This window comes from Onychomys torridus, chromosome 11 (genome assembly GCF_903995425.1).
Source record: "Onychomys torridus chromosome 11, mOncTor1.1, whole genome shotgun sequence".
Taxonomy (NCBI): domain Eukaryota; kingdom Metazoa; phylum Chordata; class Mammalia; order Rodentia; family Cricetidae; genus Onychomys; species Onychomys torridus.
In genome coordinates this window covers 14423776-14443471 of record NC_050453.1, presented here as the reverse complement: position 1 = coordinate 14443471, position 19696 = coordinate 14423776, and the positions used below count along the sequence as shown (strand labels likewise).

General features: G+C 39.5%; 1 protein-coding gene across 2 annotated transcripts in view; it reads right to left on the bottom strand.

Annotated features, from left to right (window-relative positions):
• Window positions 1-1062: 1062 nt before the first annotated feature.
• Window positions 1063-19696, bottom strand: part of Wdr26 (WD repeat domain 26) — a 44706-nt gene continuing 26072 nt past the window's right edge. For both annotated transcript variants that reach the window (XM_036201912.1, XM_036201913.1), the window contains exons 9-14: window positions 15521-15640; window positions 13490-13635; window positions 12960-13038; window positions 11894-12023; window positions 9252-9437; window positions 1063-5641 (exon numbers count right to left, since the gene is read on the bottom strand). In XM_036201912.1, the coding sequence (XP_036057805.1) occupies window positions 5616-5641; window positions 9252-9437; window positions 11894-12023; window positions 12960-13038; window positions 13490-13635; window positions 15521-15640 (687 nt within the window). In that variant the 3' untranslated portion in view covers window positions 1063-5615. The remainder of the gene's footprint in view (window positions 5642-9251; window positions 9438-11893; window positions 12024-12959; window positions 13039-13489; window positions 13636-15520; window positions 15641-19696) is intronic.

Sequence of the window (19696 nt, the reverse complement as noted above, 5' to 3'; positions counted from 1 at the left end):
AGGATACTTTCACAGATGAGTGGCCTGGCTTTCACATACTAAGTAACTTGCCTGAAGACTCTAGAAAACTTAAATGTTTAATTAAATGGATACCTCCTGAAATCTCAAGTGTCATTAAAATTCAATGACACTTAACAAATTTTAATTTTTCCAAAGTGGCCACCTACAGACAAAGGGAAGACTATGGTATGATTGCAAACATTAGCTTCGAGGTCTGGTTTGACTCTCAGCTTCATACCCGCTCTCCCTCATCTATAGGCTGGGGAATTACCATCTGCCATATTAACCTATTGTACTTCTCTTCAAGTGGCTTATCCTAGGGGCTGAATACACAAAGCACTGAGTGTATTAGCAGTGTATCAGTACTACTCAGTAACCAAGTAGATAAACAGAAGCAGGTAAGTGGTCAGTCTCTCAAATTCTCTGGTCCTGATTCTAAGTTGTGGTGTCATCACTGGGGAGTAATACAGCTCGGTCTTGTGTTGGTCAGACACCAATCACTGGATAGGTGGCAGGCTGATACCACATAATCTCTAGGACTGGAAAGATGGCTCAGCAGTTAAGAGCACCTGCTGAGTCCCACCATCAGTTTCTGATGCTTCATGTTCCTGCAGTTCCATCTCCAGGATTCTACACCCTCTCTAGCTTCAGAGGGTGAGGATGCGCATGAGTGCAGCACACACAAATTTTCTCCTTTTATTACTTATTTCTGGGGCGGGAGGAGAGAAGGATGTTGCAGAAGTTGTTTCTCTGTTCATGTAGGTCCTAGTACTCCAACTTGGGTCACTAGGCTTGGCAACAAACACTATCTTGATGATTTTTCCCTCTCACGAGAAACTGGAAAATTGGTTTGGAAATCAGCCCACCCCTCCCCAGGTTGAGTCTTACACGCACTTATATTTAAGTACAGGTTTTGAAATCTACCCATATCCATGACTGGCTGCACAACAGCTTCCTCAAGGACATGAAGAATTGTTTCCTTAGGCTCCATTCACAATCCCTTGGTCAAGATACGGCCATCAGTTTGGCAAACTAATCATTTGAGATGTAATACAACAAGAATTAATTACTCATTCTGTTTATTGAGTTGAGAGAAGGGGATACAAAGGACTGGGCAAGTGCTGTGCACTGACATGGAAAAGGTGTAATTAAAATAAAATTTAAAAATCCAAGTAAAGCAAATCAAAGTTACTGTAATTTCAACCAAACAAAAAAATTTAAAGACATTTATTTAATATACCACACATTTATAAAATAAATGTCAACCAAAAGGTGTCTTGTAAATAATTAGTAGAACAAGTGAAAATAAATATGAGACCTGAAGTTTTATACTTTAATGAAATAATAAAACAAAGAAATTTAAACTACTAAATATAATCTGAGAGGCAGTTAAAAAAGCAAATCCCAAAGTTTAAGAACACAATCCTCTGGAAACATCAGTTCATAATTAACTATTACTCCACACCAACAGCTGTGTGAGCTACATCACATAAGGCCTTATCACTCTCCATAGCTCAAAAATCTCCAGAGCAACACCCAAATTCTTTGTGATCTCTACAGCTTGGTTTGTAAGCACATACATGCTTTTGTGATCTACTCACCTCAAAACACACACACACACACACACACACACACACACACACACTCACTCATTCTCTCTCACTCATTCACTCTCTTACTATCAAGAGGCCAATAACATCCCCCCCAGCCTAAAAATGTTATGATTTAATTCTACCATATTGATCCTGATAGTGTAAATGTCTAAGTCAAAGACGGGACACAATTAATTTCATTCTTATAAAAATAGACAAGTATTAACCAAGTCTTAAACTCAAGAGGGCACTTTACGTGTGCACAAGACTTTCAGTGAAAATGACAACCTAGAAGTTGTTTCTAGGATATTTTATGAACCAAGTTCTTCCTTTCTTAAGCACACAAAATTTTATACGACTAACTTCATTAAATCCAGGCTATCTGGACCAAGTAGATAGGGATTGGTTTTTACAGCTTGTTTTTGCAATTCTAGGGCAGTTACTGTAACAATTGCTCAACACTGCAAAGTTAGATTAAGTTCACCCTGTTTTTAGAAAGTGTCTAAGTGTAAATGCAAATTCACCTCTAATTTTAAGTTAGCAGTTGAAGTGAAATCAGGTATGGGTTTGGAAATGGAGGCAATGCTTTGGCCAGCAAGCAAAGGGAGAGTTGTGGAAGTCTGAGACATTAAAGTAAAATTACTAGGTAAAAATATATTTTTAAAAAATGGGACACAAAGGATATTAAGACAAATTCTCTTCTTTCCTCCCCATTCTTCTGCTGTAAAGTAAATGACATGGATATGTTCCCTTTCAAGACATGTGCGGTACATTTACCCACTGGGAGGCAGAGGGTCAGTTCTTGTTTGCAGGAACCAACGTCCTAAAAAAGATTTCAAGGCGGGGAGGGGTGGGAAGAAGAATTTTCTATTAATGCCATAGAATGCCAGTCAAGGCAGAACACTCCTAATCACTAATCTTGCTCGATTAATGCTTGTCTTCTCAAACTACGGAAACAGCGACAAGATTGCTCTTGGTTCATCTAGCAGGTTGTTTTCATTACTTACAGTCAGAGAATGCCTTTCTTGTTCTCCCACCCAATAAAATGGGCCAATATATGGGGATATTTGCAAATAAAATTTCCTGTTTTCAACTACTTACCTGGATTACTAGAATACATTTATCTGGCCAGCAAGGGCAACAAAATACTGCTGGCATGAATACTAATAAAGTACAAAACCCAAACCTGAAGCTTCACCATCTCCCCAACTCACTCCCACTCTAATTCCTTTTCTCACCACCCACACACCAACCTGTGACCCCCAAATCCAACACTTTACCACTAATAACCAGTTACTTAGAGGAAAAAGACATTTAATTTCATTCTTGCTCTAGCCCTTAATCAATGCATTAACAACAACAACAACAACATTTTTAAGCACACGGAATTGAGCCTACTAACCTGATTTTTGGAGGCAAAGTTCTCCACTATTTTGATCTATGTGCAAAAAGTATTGGTACTTTTCAGTTATACATTGGTTAGTATCTTGTGGCTGGCTTGACAGAATTTTCCTTCTTAAGCCTTTATGTTTATCACATTATCAGACATTTTCAGTTAATAGCTATGGGTTAGAAAAATCCTGCCACCAGGTTCTTCCATCATCAAAGCTAGGTTTCTTCACCCTCTTTCCCACCTTTCTGACACACTCACTTTGTGGTAAATATCTGACACAGATACTTCCGGCAAATTGGCACAGTGAAGTACCAGTATATACAGGAAGCGGCCAGTTAGGACAGACCTGGAAACCACTCACCTCGCTGCTATGAACATCTTTGCATAGATGTAACTCCACTTTAAAATGTGCCTCGCTTTTAGTCCACGTTTTTACTTCCAAGTGTTTTTAACTGCACAAGCACTGTGAAAGCTCAGATCTAGGTGTGGTTTGGTATACTGGTAGAATCTGAGTGTCAAACAGCCCAGTGGGCACAAACTTCAGGAACATTACATATGTACCATATAGTACAACGTAACCACATCTGTAAACAGCCGTGGAGCTCTATGCCCACATTTTTGTTAGTGACTGTTACTGTAGAGACTGGGTGTGTGTGTTAATGGCTTCAGGGTATTTCAATCAAGATACGGTTTTAACTGCACTGAGGTAAAGAGGAGTTGCCACTTAATTATATACAGTTACAAATGAAAGTTTTTATTCAAGCTGAAAGTGAAAAGTAATTTAGTAAAGAAATGAAGTACCAGATAAACGGTAACATATTATTTTAACTTAGAAGTATCAAAACAGGATTTCTGATTTTCTAAAGTGGTGGTCTCTGCAAAATGAAGCTTGATGTAATCTTTCTACACACCAATTTGATAAAATCATCGCTGACTACAAGCTCTCACTTCCTCACTATGAGCGTTGGGAGAATGAACTCTACTTTAAGGCCAAATGTGTTTTCTCCTTCCTTTCCCTGACTTTCCCTCCTCACGAGCCCTACACTCCAAGCCTCTCTCCTCTTAGGGCCGTGAAGGGTATGACCATAGGGAGAATAATGCTATAGATCTGGCTTGGCCTCAAGGGCAACTTGGGACAAGATTTTTTTTCTTCACTAGGATCTTACTTTGGGAGTAATTCCACCTCTCTTTCCAATAGCTGTGGTCACCCTGATCATCCTCTACTGAAAAACAGGGAATTTCAAGAGAGACTGTTAGACCCAGCAGCTATGGGGTTTAAACACCATGAACATCAGACATTAGATGTAAAGTCTTCAAAATGAGAGCCTTTTTCCATAAAGGAAACCATCCCTTAAACTAAAAGGAGGAGGAGAGGGAAAGACTGTCCACAGCACCAGTTTGAATGAGGTTCAGTATGGCAACATCTGAGAAGTTAAGAAGGAATCTTCGTTAAATTCCAGTGTCCCTACATGTTGGGCATTAAGGGCAATTAGAAATGACGGAGGTTTGAATCCCAGTTGATGAACGTTTGTAACCTGCTGAGTTCTAAGTCTCAACGACACTATGAACTCCCCAAGTGGTCTATCTTCTGATCTCTGCTTTACTACATCACACCAATTCCAGAAGAACTGGGAATAAGCTTTCGTGAAAACCTAGACTGATAGCCGATTTTTCATGTTGGTGTATTTATAAAATTCTCCTTTTGAATCTTGAATTTCTTCAGCATCAGGTACTGATGTCCCTTTGGGAATGAAATAAAAGGGGGAACCTTCAGAGTATCTCTGGCTTTCCTGTGCCGTGTCCTTCTGAGCACTGTTTCTGACCATGCCATGTCTCAGGTGGTACCCCAGAAGAGCATCAGTTACACTGCATATCTGAGTCACAGAGAAAACTGTTTTTAAGCTGGTTTAGATTCCAAATGTATACAAATGAAGTCACTTTAATCCTATAAATACTTCTTAATTTATTTTTAAAAAATTGTGCTGTTAACCCTTTTACGGGGCAACAAGCTATGTGAAAAGTACAAAACTTTTTGTCAAATGTAATATTGAGAGTGCTTTTGACATAGTTCACTGGTTTATCATCTGATCAGTATATACTGCGCAACGGGCAAGGCTAGAATCCATGAACCAAGCTGCAAAGATCTCAAGCTAAATAAGGCGGAAAGATTTGGAGAAACAAAAGGAAAATTCTTTCCTGTCCAATGTATACTCTTCAGACTAATGAACTCTTCCTATCAAGCCTTCTAAACTGTTAAATAAAGTTTCCAAACAAGCATTTGAACTTCATTACACAGAAGAGCAACAAGAATGGTATCCCACCAGACAAAGGCAGGAGGGAAAAGTATATATACTGAGTTCAATGGGTAAGCCTGAATGCAGTACAGTTCTTCACAACCGATGGGGAATATTCAACATGGTGTCCAACAACGTTCTAACGACGTGCTTCATCAACTGGTTACTATGAAGCAAGGTGTAAAGGTTTGGCCCCAATCGGGCTTCAGAAATGGTTCTTTTTTCATGACGAGCATGTCTGTCCAGCTATCAATCATGTTTGTTTGCACCAAATCCCAAGCCATTAAAATACGACTAATTTTAAGTTAAACAGAAGTCGTCTGCTCCAATTCGCCATCAACTATCCATGCTACTGCATTCCTCTGAATGACGCCAAGATGAAAATGTGCAGAGGAAAAAAGAAAAAAAGAAAAGATACCAGTTAGAAAGTTTCAAAATCTGAATTAGGACATAATAGCAGAATAAGTAACAATAAACAAATTCTTGGTATTTTCATAGTCCTTAACTTTTTAGGTTATATTTTTATAATGTAACCTCATCATTATTTTGAATAATGTAGGAAAAGAAATGAATAATTATGTTAGAATTTCCTAGTTTTATGTTACTTTGGAGTGGGGGGAGAAATGAAACAGGGTCTCACTGTGTAGCTGTAGCTGGCCATGAACTCACAGAGATCCACCTGCCTCAGCCTCCAGAGTGCTGGGATTAAAGACTTGCATAACCATGACTGACAGAATTCCCTATTTTTAAAATTAACCTTGAAATAGATAATTAGAATAAGAAAATCTTTGTTAGTTTACAATAAGACAGATGAAAGAACACTCTGGTAGTACAAGGCAGAGCTGCATACTCAACTATGTATTTAATCCATTTAGCTGCTGAAGCTTGAGGTCTACAGCCTCACCCAGCTTCGTTTGGGAGAGGTGTATCTGTGACTTTTAGTAAGAGTTCACATACCATAAAAATACACTCATTTAAAACTTATTAGTTTTAGTATATTGACAGCTTGTACAACATCAGGACACAATTTTAGACCAACTTCACCATTTTAGCAATCACGTACATCCTCATTAAAAAAAAAACTACTCCTCTGGTCTCTGTGGACTGGCTTATTTTTAGACCAATTCAATATAAAATGCAATCACAGTATATGGTGTGTCTGTTTTGTTTCTGGTATGTTTCATTTAGCATACTGTTTCAAGGTCCATGCACCTTATATAGCATATATAAATACTTCACCCTATTCCATTTTATACCCCACCACACAAACCCAGAAAGTTACTAAGGCAATCAATCTTGTAACTCATTATAAAAGATCAGCGACTTCTCTTTAAAATAAATTGTTAAGCCAGGAGCTAGAGTGATAGCTCAGCAGTTAAAAAACAATGGCTGTCCTTGCAGAGGACCCTGGTTCAATTCCCAGAACACACATGGTGGGTTTTTAAAACAGCTTCTAACTCCAGTTCCAGGGAATCAGATGGTCTCTTCTGGCCTCTGTGGGCACCACACATGTGGTACAGATTCATATTCAGGCAAAACACCCGTAACACATAAAGATAAATTTGTTGGGCAAATAAGGTGGCACCATGGGCAAAAGACTTGCTGCTAGGCTTGAAGACCTGAGTTCAATCAACAGGACCCACATGGGGGAAGGAGACCAAATGCAGCAAGCTGTCCACTGACTTCAACATAGCACATGTATCCACCACCCTCCTGCATACAATAAATGTACAAACCTTTTTATATGTATAAATTTTGAATTAAGTATTTAAATGACATGTAACTTTATGCTAGTCTTTGAACATTATCTTTAATCCACTTATATGTTCAAATTCCTATTCTTTTTTATTTTTGGTTTTTCGAGACAGGGTTTCTCTGTGTAGCTTTGTGCCATTCCTGGAACTCACTTCGTAGCTCAGGTTGGCCTCGAACTCACAGAGATCCGCGTGCCTCTGCCTTCCAAGTACTGGGGTTAAAGGCGAGCAACACCACCGCCCGGCCAAATTCTTATTCTAAGCAGGTACAATTTATTTTAAAAAATAATGTTTTCATTGTATGTGTGGGAAGACTCCAAAGGATATCCTCAAAAAGTAGTTCTTTTATTTGAAATGAGAATGACTGTATTTGTAGGGTCAGACTTATGTTGGTGTAGCGTAATGGACGTTGCTAAATTGGGCCTGATCTTGCAAGTTAGCCAGTATTCAGCATACCCACTGAATCACATTAACCAAAGTCACATAGCACAAAGTGCACCTCTTAGCCCATTGTGGTGTAAGACAGTACCCCTTATGAGATGAAGCTGCTATGTAATGTGGACCAGTCCTTCCCTACTTCCTCCAATCATAGTCTGAATGACTACTTAAAAGTCTTGGTTGATTTTCCAGGACTATCAGACAGTAAAAACCAACAGAAAAGGCCTCCAAGGTCCCATGCAACTTGACACAGTAGTTCTAACAGTTTTTAATTCTTATCTCTGTGTTTTGCTGTTTTGTTTTGTTTTTCGAGACAGGGGTTTTTTTTGTGTGTATTCCTGGAATTCACTCTGTCGACCAGGCTATTCTTGAACTCACTCAGAGATCTGTCTGCCTCTGCTTCCTGAGTCCTGGGATTAAAGGTTTGCGCCACCACTGCCTGGCCTCATCCCTGTGTTTTAAAAAAAAAGTAGCTAACTTCCCTCCAAGGAAAATCATTAGCTGAAATTGTTCCATGTGTTTCTTACTAAATCATTTAGGTGGGAAGCCGGACGATAGATGGCTTTAGCAGTTAAAACACTTGCAGCTCTTGCAAAGGACTGTCATTCTGTTCCCAGCATGCACATCAAGTAGCATGGGCACACAGGCACACACATGAGAAAAACAAAACAAAAACACAAACCACTTCGGTGGGACATACTGAACAAAACAATCTGTAAGTTATTTCCTTCTAAACGAGACATTTTTACTTGTTCTCTTTGAGGGGAAAAAAAAAAGATATTTACATAAAATTTCTTATTACTTCTCTCTAGTACTATTATATTTAATCAAGAATTTGTCCTCATCTGTTAGCTTTATGACTTTCTTCATCTTCAAGTATCAAGGTGGTGGGAAAACTTTCCAGACCTAGACTTGCCACCATGGCAGCATTCAACAAGTTAACAGGGGTCTGCCATATTTTGGTTCCTTCCCTATAAAATGAAAATAAAAATGTTTCTCTTACAAGACCATGAACACATGTGAGAGCAAATATACTATGAGCATGCTACTTGGCACACAGGCAGCACAGGAAATTTTAGTTCCTTCCTCTTTCCCTCGTCATAGTTAATGTTAGTATGCTATACAGTGCTAACATATTAGGAAAACCCCAAAATGATGCTCATTAAAATGGAAGTTTCTCAAATTTTATACATTGGTTAGTTCTCATGTATAGAAAATGTTTCGTGTAATATCACATTTACATAGCATGACAAAACAACATTTTAATAAAACTTGTATGTATGTGCATGTAAGTGCATGCCTGCAAAGTGCAAGATGTGTGGAGGACAGGGGACAACCCTGGGTGTCAGCCCTTGCCTTCCACTGAGAGAAAAAAACATCTCTCCTGTTCTCTGCTGTACAATTCTGCCTAGCTGGCCTGAGAGCTTCTGGGAATTCTGTGCCCACCTCCCATGCTCCAGCATTACATGGGTTCTGGGATCCAAACTTGAGTCCTCTTGCTTATGGGGCAAGCACTTACCTCGCTCACACTCATCTCTGAGCCCCAATTTAAAGTGTTACTGGTAACTTGATGTAAATGAGGTAGACTTTCTAGCTTACTTTCTCCATTGCTTCTCCAAAAGAACAAATAAAACCTAATCTTAAGATTTCATAAATTCTTTCCATAAAGTAAAATAGGTAAAATAAAAAAGTCATATTCCACATTTAAATTGCTATTTGAAAGTATTCTAACTCAGAGCAATGTTTCATCTGGAGAAAACAAGGACGGTGAAGGCCTTACCTTCAATATTCTGGTGGTCTATAAAAGGTGCTGGTCCCCATATTCTAACAGTGCCGTCATCTGAGGCACTGGCCATCATAGATGGAATCTGTGGGTTCCAGCTAACACAATTCACTGTGCGCGTGTGCCCTGTCAGTTCCGCAATTGGCAGTTCACTCCGTTTGTGCCAGATGTAAACCTTGTGATCTGGATGTAGAGTAATTCAGAGAAATGTTAGAAAGCTGTTATTAACAAAATCACTCACCCTAAGTTACCATTTACTACACACAGAACATGACTCTTCAATATTAGAACTTGAAGGGAGGAAAACATAAAAAATAGTTTAATAAATTAATTTTGTGAAAAGCCATGTTAATACATTATATTTTTTTCCTCCGTTCAAAGTAAATAGCTCTGAAGTCACAAAAACAACTACTTGCAATAGTCTGTCCATGTGACTAATGAATAATCGAAATCTGTGGCAAAATGGCTCAGCAGTTAAGAGTGCTTCTTGTTCTTGTAGAGGACCAGAGTTCAATTCCCAAGCACCTATGTAAGGTGGCTCAGAACCGCAGGCACCCTCTTCTGACCTCTGCACTCACATTCATGTGTGCACACAGACACACACATACTACATTTTTAACAGAAAAACTCCAAATACAATGAAGGTATTTGACCATAAACTAGTCCAGAACAGAGAGAGTGATGCATTCTGTAGAGATGACAGAGAAACAAGGTATCCAAACTGAAAAACCACAACAAGAGCAAAACCTTTATCAGGAGCTTACAAAGTACTTTGTGTATAATTAAATCCTCACTGTGCTATGAAGTGGGTACTATGCTTCTCCTAGACTGTAGAGATGGTACGCCAAGTACGAGGGGTAACGGCAGACCTTACGTAAGTACCTTATGTATAGCTTCTAGAAGACGATCAGAAGTGACCATAAAAATATCAAATCCACTACAGCTTGGGAATAAGCTAATTAGTAGATGATACTTGTAAACTGACAACAGAACTCCAAGATAAATCAGCTCTTTTTTATGACAATCTATCAGTTAAATAATGGGTCAATATGGAAATCTGTGAGTGGGTGTGCTGCCTCTACGTTTCAAGTGGGAGGACTAAGGGCATGTACCATCACACCAGGTGATTAGTTATATTTCAGTCAAAGAGCACAGGTTTGAAAAGTGGGAAGATGATACACACCTTTGATTCCAGAACTTGGGGAGTGAGCAGATTTCTGTGAATTCTGGTTTGTGTGTACACATGTTTAAGGAGGTATTTGCTGTAAGGTAGCAAAACTAGGATCTGCAGCCATCAAAGTAAAAATGATATGGTTCATGCTGACCACGTTCTGTGCGCTGTATCTGGCAGTCTGGCAAATCAACTGCCTATGTAAACACAGTCTGTAGCCCAAGCAGTCTCAGACTCACTATGTAGCAAAGGATGATCCTGAACTTCTGATCCTCCTACCTGTACATAGTGTGGTGATTACAGGTGTGAGCCTGTATGGTTTATGTGTGAGGGACTGGACACAGGACTGGGTGTGTGCTGACAAGCACAATACCAACTGAGCTACCACAATCCTAAGTCCCTAGTTTTCCTATATATTTTAGGGTATTTAGTGGGCTTCTGAAATATAGTACTTAAAAATTAAATAGTAGAATTACTGTGGTCATCTTTGGAAATTTCTATAAACAGCTGGAGTTCAAAACATTTTTAGAACCTTTCTATATAACTTGGAATAATGAAAAACTAATTTCTCTACTGTTCAGGCACATGTTTAAATACAGATGTTTTTCATCTACACACCAAGTTTAGCAGAAGGGACAGTTGTGTTAATTTGAGCTTTTCTGAAGCCATTAACAACTACCAGTCATAAAAGTGGTACTTAGACATACACAGTCACTATCTTTAAGAAAATAATCAAACTCAACTTTTCCCATACCCTTAGTAGAAATAATGACTGTGTTAAAACACAGATAAATCATAATAATTAATTCCAACTTTTGGTTTTGGAAACAGGTTCTTTCTACACAGTCCTGGCTATCCTGGAACTCACTATGTAGACCAGGCTGGCCTTGAACTCACAGAAATCCACTTGTCTCTGTCTCCACCTCCCAGTGCTAGGATTAAAGGCATGTGCCACTATAACCAGCAAGCCTGACTTTTACCAAGCTTTAAAAACTATCAGTCCTGTGAAAAAACAAGTCATCTAAAGGTATAATAACCTAAGTAAACTTTGATTTGATTCAAACATCAAACATACTTCTAACACATAATTAGGACAGGTTGCACTGACCCGAAACAGTAAGAAGAGCTCAACCACAGAACACTAGCAGCTTGAGGCCCCTGGGATCCATCCCCAACACCACAAAGGAAAATGAACAAGCAATCAAAGCCAAAACCAAACACCAAGGATTCAAGCCATTCCCCAAAAGGTAACATTAAGAATATATGGGAGGGTTGGAGACTTAGCTCAGTGGTACAGCGCTTGCTTAGCAAGTGCAAGGTCCTGGGTTCCATCCTCAGCTCAAAAAAAAAGAATATGGGATAAACTACTAAAAAATTTAATCTCCTATCGTATGCTTGCTGATAAAGAGTATTACAGCCCTTTAAGTGAGCCTGTCCGGGTGAACCAGCAGTGACGGCAGACTCTTACCTTCACTGCCGCTAGCGATGAAGTCTTCATTATGGCCTCCAAAACATGAATGAATTGTATAAAACCCTTGTGTGACACCTTGATATTTCCTTACTAAAACTCTGTCTTGCAAGTCCCATAAATGAACTCCCTGCAGGCAAAAAGAAAGAAAAAAAAGTTTTGTTGCTATTATTATTATTTTTTATTTTTATTTTTAAATAAAGATAGGGCTTTCCCCTTTATGACCTCTTTAAAAAGACAATCTCACTGTATACTCCAAGCTAGCTTGGAACTGATAGATCCTCACAAGTCCCTTTTCTTTTCTTTCTTTTTTTCTAGACAGGTTTTCTCTGTGTAGCCCTGGCTGTTCTAGAACTTGCTCTGTAGACCAGGCTGGCCTCGAACTCAAGAGATCCTCCTGCCTCTGCCTCCTGAGTGCTAAGATTAAAAGTATTCGGCATTACGCCCCACCCTCCCAAGTTTTTTAGAGTATAGGCATGTATGACATCAATAAAGCTTAGTAGGTTTTTTGCTTTATTTTTTAAGAAGAAAATCTAGCCCACCTTCCTAATGCTGTGATGTTTTAATACAGTTCCTCATGTTGTGGTGACCCCCCCAACCATAAAATTATTTTTGTTGCTACCTCATATCTGTAATTTTGCAACTGTTATGAATTTTAAGGTAAAATCTGATATGCAGGATATCTAATAAGCCAATCCTGTGAAGGATTGTTCAACCCCAAAATGGTCTTGATCCACAGGTTGAGACCTGCTGATCTAGCCCAATGGCTTGGAACTGCTCTTAAATTCAGAGAGATCGCCCGCTTACACCTCCTGAGTGCTGGGATTAAAAGTGTGGGCTGCCACACCCAGTCTCAATAGAACCTTTAACAGTAATTTGTGAATATTCCTTTGTCCACTGAAGCATTCTTATTTTCTATTTGTGCAAAATGCTAGTACTTCAATAAAATTGTAGCCGATTCCTACACATTTAAGCACTAAATACAGATATTTAACAGCTAGATTTAACAATTTTCACTATACTGAATTTTTCTGAAAGCTGTAAAACAAACAAACAAAAAACATACCTGAGTTGCTACATTTAACAAAGCTAATCGGCCATTTTTTGAAATAGTAAATGACATAATAGGATGATCTTCTTGTACTCTGTAATCAGAAATAATTTGTCAGGAACATCAAACGAAGAGTCGAGAGCTTCAAATTATGAGACTATAAACTATTATAGCTTAAATGACATTTTTGCCTTATATATGTCAATCAGAATGAGTTAACAAATACCCCCTGAACACCAATTCAAATCACCAATCAAAAAAACAAAAAACAAACAAAATTGCTTTTCTGGAAAAGTTCAACTGTATATATATTTTGGTATAAATTAGATCATTTCCTCCCCCCCCCCCCCTTTTGGGGTGGTGGTGGTTTCAAGACAGAGTTTCTTTGTGTAGCCTTGGCTGTCCTGGAATTCTTTTTGTAGACCAGTCTGGCCTTGAACTCACAGACTGGCTGGCCTCTGCCTCCCATGTGCTGGGATTAAAGGCGTGTGACACTGCACCCGGCTAAATTAGACCATTTCTACTGGAAACAAAAGGATAGTTACATGTTCCTATCTGTAAGGTCCTCAAAGTTGTAGCCCCGGATCCTCTGGTGTGTGTCAGAAGCCAGCACAGTCTTCCCATCGCTCAAGCACCATAGGCATTGTACTCGCACCCCCTCCCAGGAGTCCAAAAGATTTCCATCCAGGTCCTAAGCAGGGAAACAGAACAAAAAACAAACCCTGATGTAAATGCTTGGCAACGCCTCATGAAAATAGCCTTGTTTTCCCCTAGCCAAACGACTCCATGAGTATTTCAACTTAGGAGAGTTCGACTACAGGTCTGTAAACACTGTGCTGACATGCAAAGCTGTGATACAGAAAAAAGAGAACTAAGAATTAATAGCTTATAACCTGCTAAAATCAACAATGAATTCTAGAAGCTTCATTTTACTACAAAGTGGCAACTTGGAAGAGCTACCCAGGGAGATATTGGATTGCCAGTGAGCTGCCCTGGAAGTATGTTAAATGACCTACCCAGAAGACACAAAGCCTGTTGTACAGCCTATTAAGAGCTGTTTTATTCCACAAAGGTCAACTACAGACAGTTTATATAAACAAACACCTAACTGAAGTGATGCAGTGAGGGCAAAAAATCTGAAAACACATACTAGAACCATGTGAGACAATGGCATGTGTGACATATGGAACCTAGACAAAGCATAAAACATTGCATTTGTATGTCATAGGACAATTTACCTTGGTTTAATCAAATAATTTACAATTGCCAGGTGTGGTGGGACACGCCTTTAATCCCAGCACTCTGCAGACACATGCAGGAGGATCTTTGTGAGCCTGGGGTTTGTCTGGTCTATACAGAGAGTGCTGGGGTAGCCAGTGACAAGATGACCCTGACTCAGAAACAACAACATCCAAATCTCAATCAACACAACAGCTGGTGACCATAAGATCCTTTAAATGACTGCAAAATTCTGACAGCACCCATCACTTTTTAAAAAAGATTTTTGAAATTGTATTTGTATGTATGAGGGTATGTGCACATGTGTGTAGTTACCCATAGAAACCAGAAGAGGGCCTCAGATCCTCTGACAGCAGTGAGAAGTGGTTGTGAGCCTCCCAACATAGGATCTTGTGAGAGCACAGCATGCTCAACTGCTGAGTCATCCCTTCAACCCCGGCATTTCTTACTTTTAGTTCTCAAACATGTCCACTCTGTCCAGTCATGAAACTCAGCATTCGTGTGGGTTTGCTGTCATTTCACGCAGGGTCTCCTATACCCCAAGCTGACCATGTAGCCAAGGAGGACCTTGAACTTAGGATCCTCTAGTTTCTAACCTCCCAAGTGCTAGAATTACAGTGTGTGCCATCATGCCTTGTTCACGCTGAGCTACATCCTTAGCTCTACAACACTGCTTCTGGAGACAGGGGGTCTCACTCTATAGTCTAGGCTGTATCTAATTCACTACAGCCCAGGCTACTTTTTACCTCTTGGCAATTTTTCCATCTCAATCTCCCAAGTGCAGTGATTATACGCATGGGCCACCTGGCTAGCACTATTTTTCTTAAAAAGGCCTAAACCCACTCAAAAGAAAATGCTGAACTTTTCAGTCCGATAAATTAGTACCTTTGTTTTTGTGACAGGGTCTCACTATGTTCTCCTGGCTGGCCTAGAACTCAGAGATCCACCTGCCTCTGCCTCCTAGATGCTGGGATAATAGCCACCATGCCCAGCTAATTTTATATTTTTCAGGAATACCTGAAGTGGTTTTAAATACAAAAGAAGTAACAAAAAAAAAAAAAAAAAAGCTATTAAATACACATTTAAGAGGATGGAAAATAGGTTTTCATATACAATGTGTCAAATGAATCTTAATTTTATTTACTTATTTATTGATTTTGGAGATGGGACAGGGTCTTACATGTAGCCCTGGCTACCCTGTAGAACTTACAAAGATCTGCTTGCCTCTGCTGGTCAAGTGCTGTGATTCAAAGTGTGTCCCATCATGCCTGGCAACTGTAAATTCTAAAATGAATTAAATAACTCACTTTCCTTTCCAATAGGCACTCAGTACTTACACACTGATAGAACTGCCCACGCTGACCTCCAGTCACGAAGCGTTTCCCATCTGGATTCCAGGCTACACTGGTCAGACTGTCTTCATGAGACTGGCTCATTTTTGTCCTTAGTTCTCCTGTCTATAAAGAAATAAAACTGGATAAGACGGTCGAGATTCCTAAGCATCTATGTAAAGACAGACTGGAAAGGGGGGGAGAAGAGGAGGAGGGAGGAAGAAGAAAGTGGTAGAAGGAAGCCAGAAGAATGGAAGGTGCCTGGGGCAGCTTACTAGTGCGCCATTGCTTATCACAGAAACGGTTACTGCGACTGGCCTCACCAGAAACAAGACTACAGCACTCCAAGAAAAATGAAAAGTTCAGATATAATAAGCTTTAATACATTTTAATAAATTTCTCATCTTAAAAGAAATAAATGAAATTTTTCAAAATCAAGACAATGAAAAGCCCAAAGCTACAAACTTAAATCCTTCTGAGCCTCCATCTCAACCCAAAATTCTTTATCAATTTTATCCTAAAACTAGTTAATGCAATTAGCAATTCCTTAAGAACATGATTAATAGCTAGTAAAACTATGCCCTTAAAACCCACTAAGGGCAATTTTAATTACGCTAAATACCATATTCAAATGTTCATAATATAGCAGGGAGGGGAGAAAAAAAAGACTACCTTTTCTAATATGTAACTACTTCAATTAAAAGCAGAACAAAGAATCTCTGTACTATTTAGCATAGTGTTCTATATGGCTTCCAACTAATCCAGCTCGTTTAGTGCTTAAGGCTCAGACATCCTCCTGTTACATGTTCTAGGTTATTCAACTTACGAGACATTACACATACCATTTAATCTAGTCTTGGTCAACTTTGTTCAGGAACTAGAAACAGGACCTGAGAGGTAATAGCTGCCCTTGGTATAAAGACAAGTATGTGGGTATAATTTTCCTGTGAAAAATGGGTACTTAAAAGTAAGAATAAGCCGGGCGGTGGTGGTGCACCTGTAATCACAGCACTTGGGAGGCAGAGCCAGGCGGATCTCTGTGAGTTCAAGGCCAGCCTGGGCTACAGAGCAAGATCTAGGACAGCCTCCAAATCTACCCAGAGAAACCCTGTCTCGAAACCCCCCCCCCAAAAAAAGTAAGAATAAAAGCCTGAAAACAAAGGGTATGATTAGGAACCTGGGGCCAAGTAATAAAGGCACAAGAGCTCCCCCACACCCCCAAAAAACTAGATGTCTCCCTTATATGAGAGGAACAAACAAAACAAAAAACCCAATTCAACATCTAAATCTGTGGTGATATTTGAACAATTAAAATTTGCCTGAGGATCAGAGGACAGAACAAGCCACTACATTAAACGCAGAAGCCAGGCAGTGGTGGCACACACCTTTAATCCCAGCACTAGGAAGTTTGAGACAGGAAATGATATGGCTGAACAGAGAAAAGGAATATAAGGCAGGAGGAGACAGGAACAAGATGTTTCAGGCTGAGGAGTTGGTGAGGGAAGAGGTGATGGCTGTGGCTTGCTCTGCTTCTCTGATCTTTCAGCACTCACCCTGATAACTGGCTGTGGGTTTTTATTATAAGACCAATTAGGATTTGTGCAACATAAATCGTTCCCCAAACTCTTCACTATTCTCAGTTATTTAATTACTGTTCTGGTTACTAGACCTGAACAACTAAGAATAACTGCAAACACAAACAGCCACCAAATCTCGGGTGTTTACTTTAACAAAGACATGAAGTTCTGAGGCAGCAATGTTTCCCTTCTGTTCTGCATACAACAGTGAGTATACGAGGTCATTAGATTAGAAGCTTATCTAAAAACAGAAATAGCCGTGGGACTTCGTAAAAGACAACCCTTCTGGAAAAGGCCTTAACTTACCAAGTAGTGCATAGTAACAGTTATGCCTAGACATGGTTAACTGCCCAGAAACTCAATCTAACTCCAGCAAAGACCACACAAGTGTTAGGTATTATGTCTCTAGTAAGGCTCTGTATGCCTGCTTAGGAAGAGGAAGAAGCTTTAGTTAGTGGAAGACAAAAGTCTTCTAGATCAGATTCACTCTAATCTGTTCCTATTTTACTCCGTGCTTTGCCATCTCCCTATACCTAGTCACAAATGCAACAGTGGTTATTTGCTAGCTTGATACAAATAGCATGAAAGACATTTTTGGAACAAAATGAGATGTGGGTTAGGTATTAAAAAATAATAGGGGCTGGAGAGAGAGCTCAGCAGTTAAGAGCACTCACTACTACTCCACAGGACCAGAATTTAGTTCCTAGCACCCTGATGGTGAGTCACAACTATCAGGAACTCTAGTGCCAGGGGATTTGATGATGCCTTCTCCAACCTCACAGGCACTACTCACACATGTGAAGCACATAATACATACAAGCGACACATTTATACATATAAAATAATGTTATGAAGGATAATGTTATTTTTGAGAATATATGCTTGAATATTAAAGATTAAATATACCTGTAATTAACTTTCAAATACTTAGAATCTGAATGTTTTAAGTGTTTATATATGTGTATTTATGTACATATGTACACATAAAATATCACAAACACAACAGCTATCAAATCAAATGGGCACATATGTGATCACTATAACATCATTTTCTTTCTCTGCTTTTTGAAGACATGCTGGTCTCTAACTCACTATGCAGCTGAGGACAACTTTGAACCCTTAATCTCATCTTTCTCCCAAATAACAGGATTACAGTCACGCACTATCACATACAGCTATACCCTTTTTTCAACTTTTCTGCTGCCCAAGGTGGGTCACTCACTATATAGGTCACTGGGCTTCAGCCTCCTAAATGGGTTACAGGCATGAGAAACTATGTCTGGCTTCATTTTTTTTTTTTTAAAGATTGATTTATTTATTATATACACAGAAGAGGGCACCAGATCTCACTACAGATGGTTGAGAGCCACCATGTGGTTGCTGGGAATTGAACTCATCTGAGCCATCTCTCCAGCCCCCTAAGATTTTTATTTCCTGGAGCTGGAGTTACAGGCATTTGTATGGTACTTGATTTTGGTGCTGGGAACCAAACTCTGGTCTTCTGAAAGAGCAGTATGTGTCCTTAACCACGGATCTACCCCTTCAGTCTCTCAAATTTTTAATATTTGAAAATTCTCTTCAAAATTTGGAGTAAAAGCTGGGTGTAGTGGCACACACTCCTTTAATCCCGAGCACTTGGGAGGCAGAGGCAGGCTTATCTCTGTGAGTTCAAGTCCAGCCTGGTCTACAAAGCAAGTTCCAGGACAGACAGAGCTGTTTGTTCACAGAGAAATTTTGTCTTGAAAAAAAGAAACAGCAAAACAACAACAACAAAACCATTGGGGTAAAAAAAGGAAGTAAAGGAGCAGTCAGGACATTTTCACTCCACAGCATTGGGACTCTGTATTTCACTTGCAGGCCCATCTCAGTGTTCACTCTGCTCATGCCACCCACAGTATTTCATCTCTGTGGATATTATTATTATTATTATTATTATTATTATTATTTTTTTTTTAAATGTAGTGCCAGCTGTCCTGGAGCTTGCTATGCAGACCAGGGTGGCCTTGAACTCAGAAGTCCTTTCAAGTGCTGGAATCAAAGGTGTGCTCCATCACACCCTGCTTGCAGTATTCCCCCACCCCCAACCCCCAGACAGGGCTTCTCTGTGTAGTTTTGGTGCCTGTCCTGGATCTCACTCTGTAGACCAGGCTGGCCTCGAACTCAGAGATCCACCTGCCTCTGCCTCCCGAGTGCTGGGATTAAAGGCATGCACCACCGCCACCTGGTCTACAAACCAGGTGATAGAAACACAACAACTAAAAATTTTTTCAGGCTAAACAGTATGAATTCCATCAAACAAGGCAAAACATACTGACCGTCTTTTTAATAAACTTTACTACCCAGAATAAATTACATTTATAAATCTTAACGTCTGGGTTCTAAACACCTGAAGCAAGCACTATATCTTCTAAGAGACATGAGACATGTTAGTCATTTAGGTTAAATGGTTCTGTTGTATAAACTAAAAGTAACATTGTTCTCTTTTTTTTTTTTTTTTTTTTTTTTCCTTTCTGAGATAAGAGTTTCTCTGTGTAGCCCTGGCTGCCCTGGAATTTGCTCTGTAGACCCGGCTAGCCTCGATCTCAGGGATCCACTTGCCTCTGCC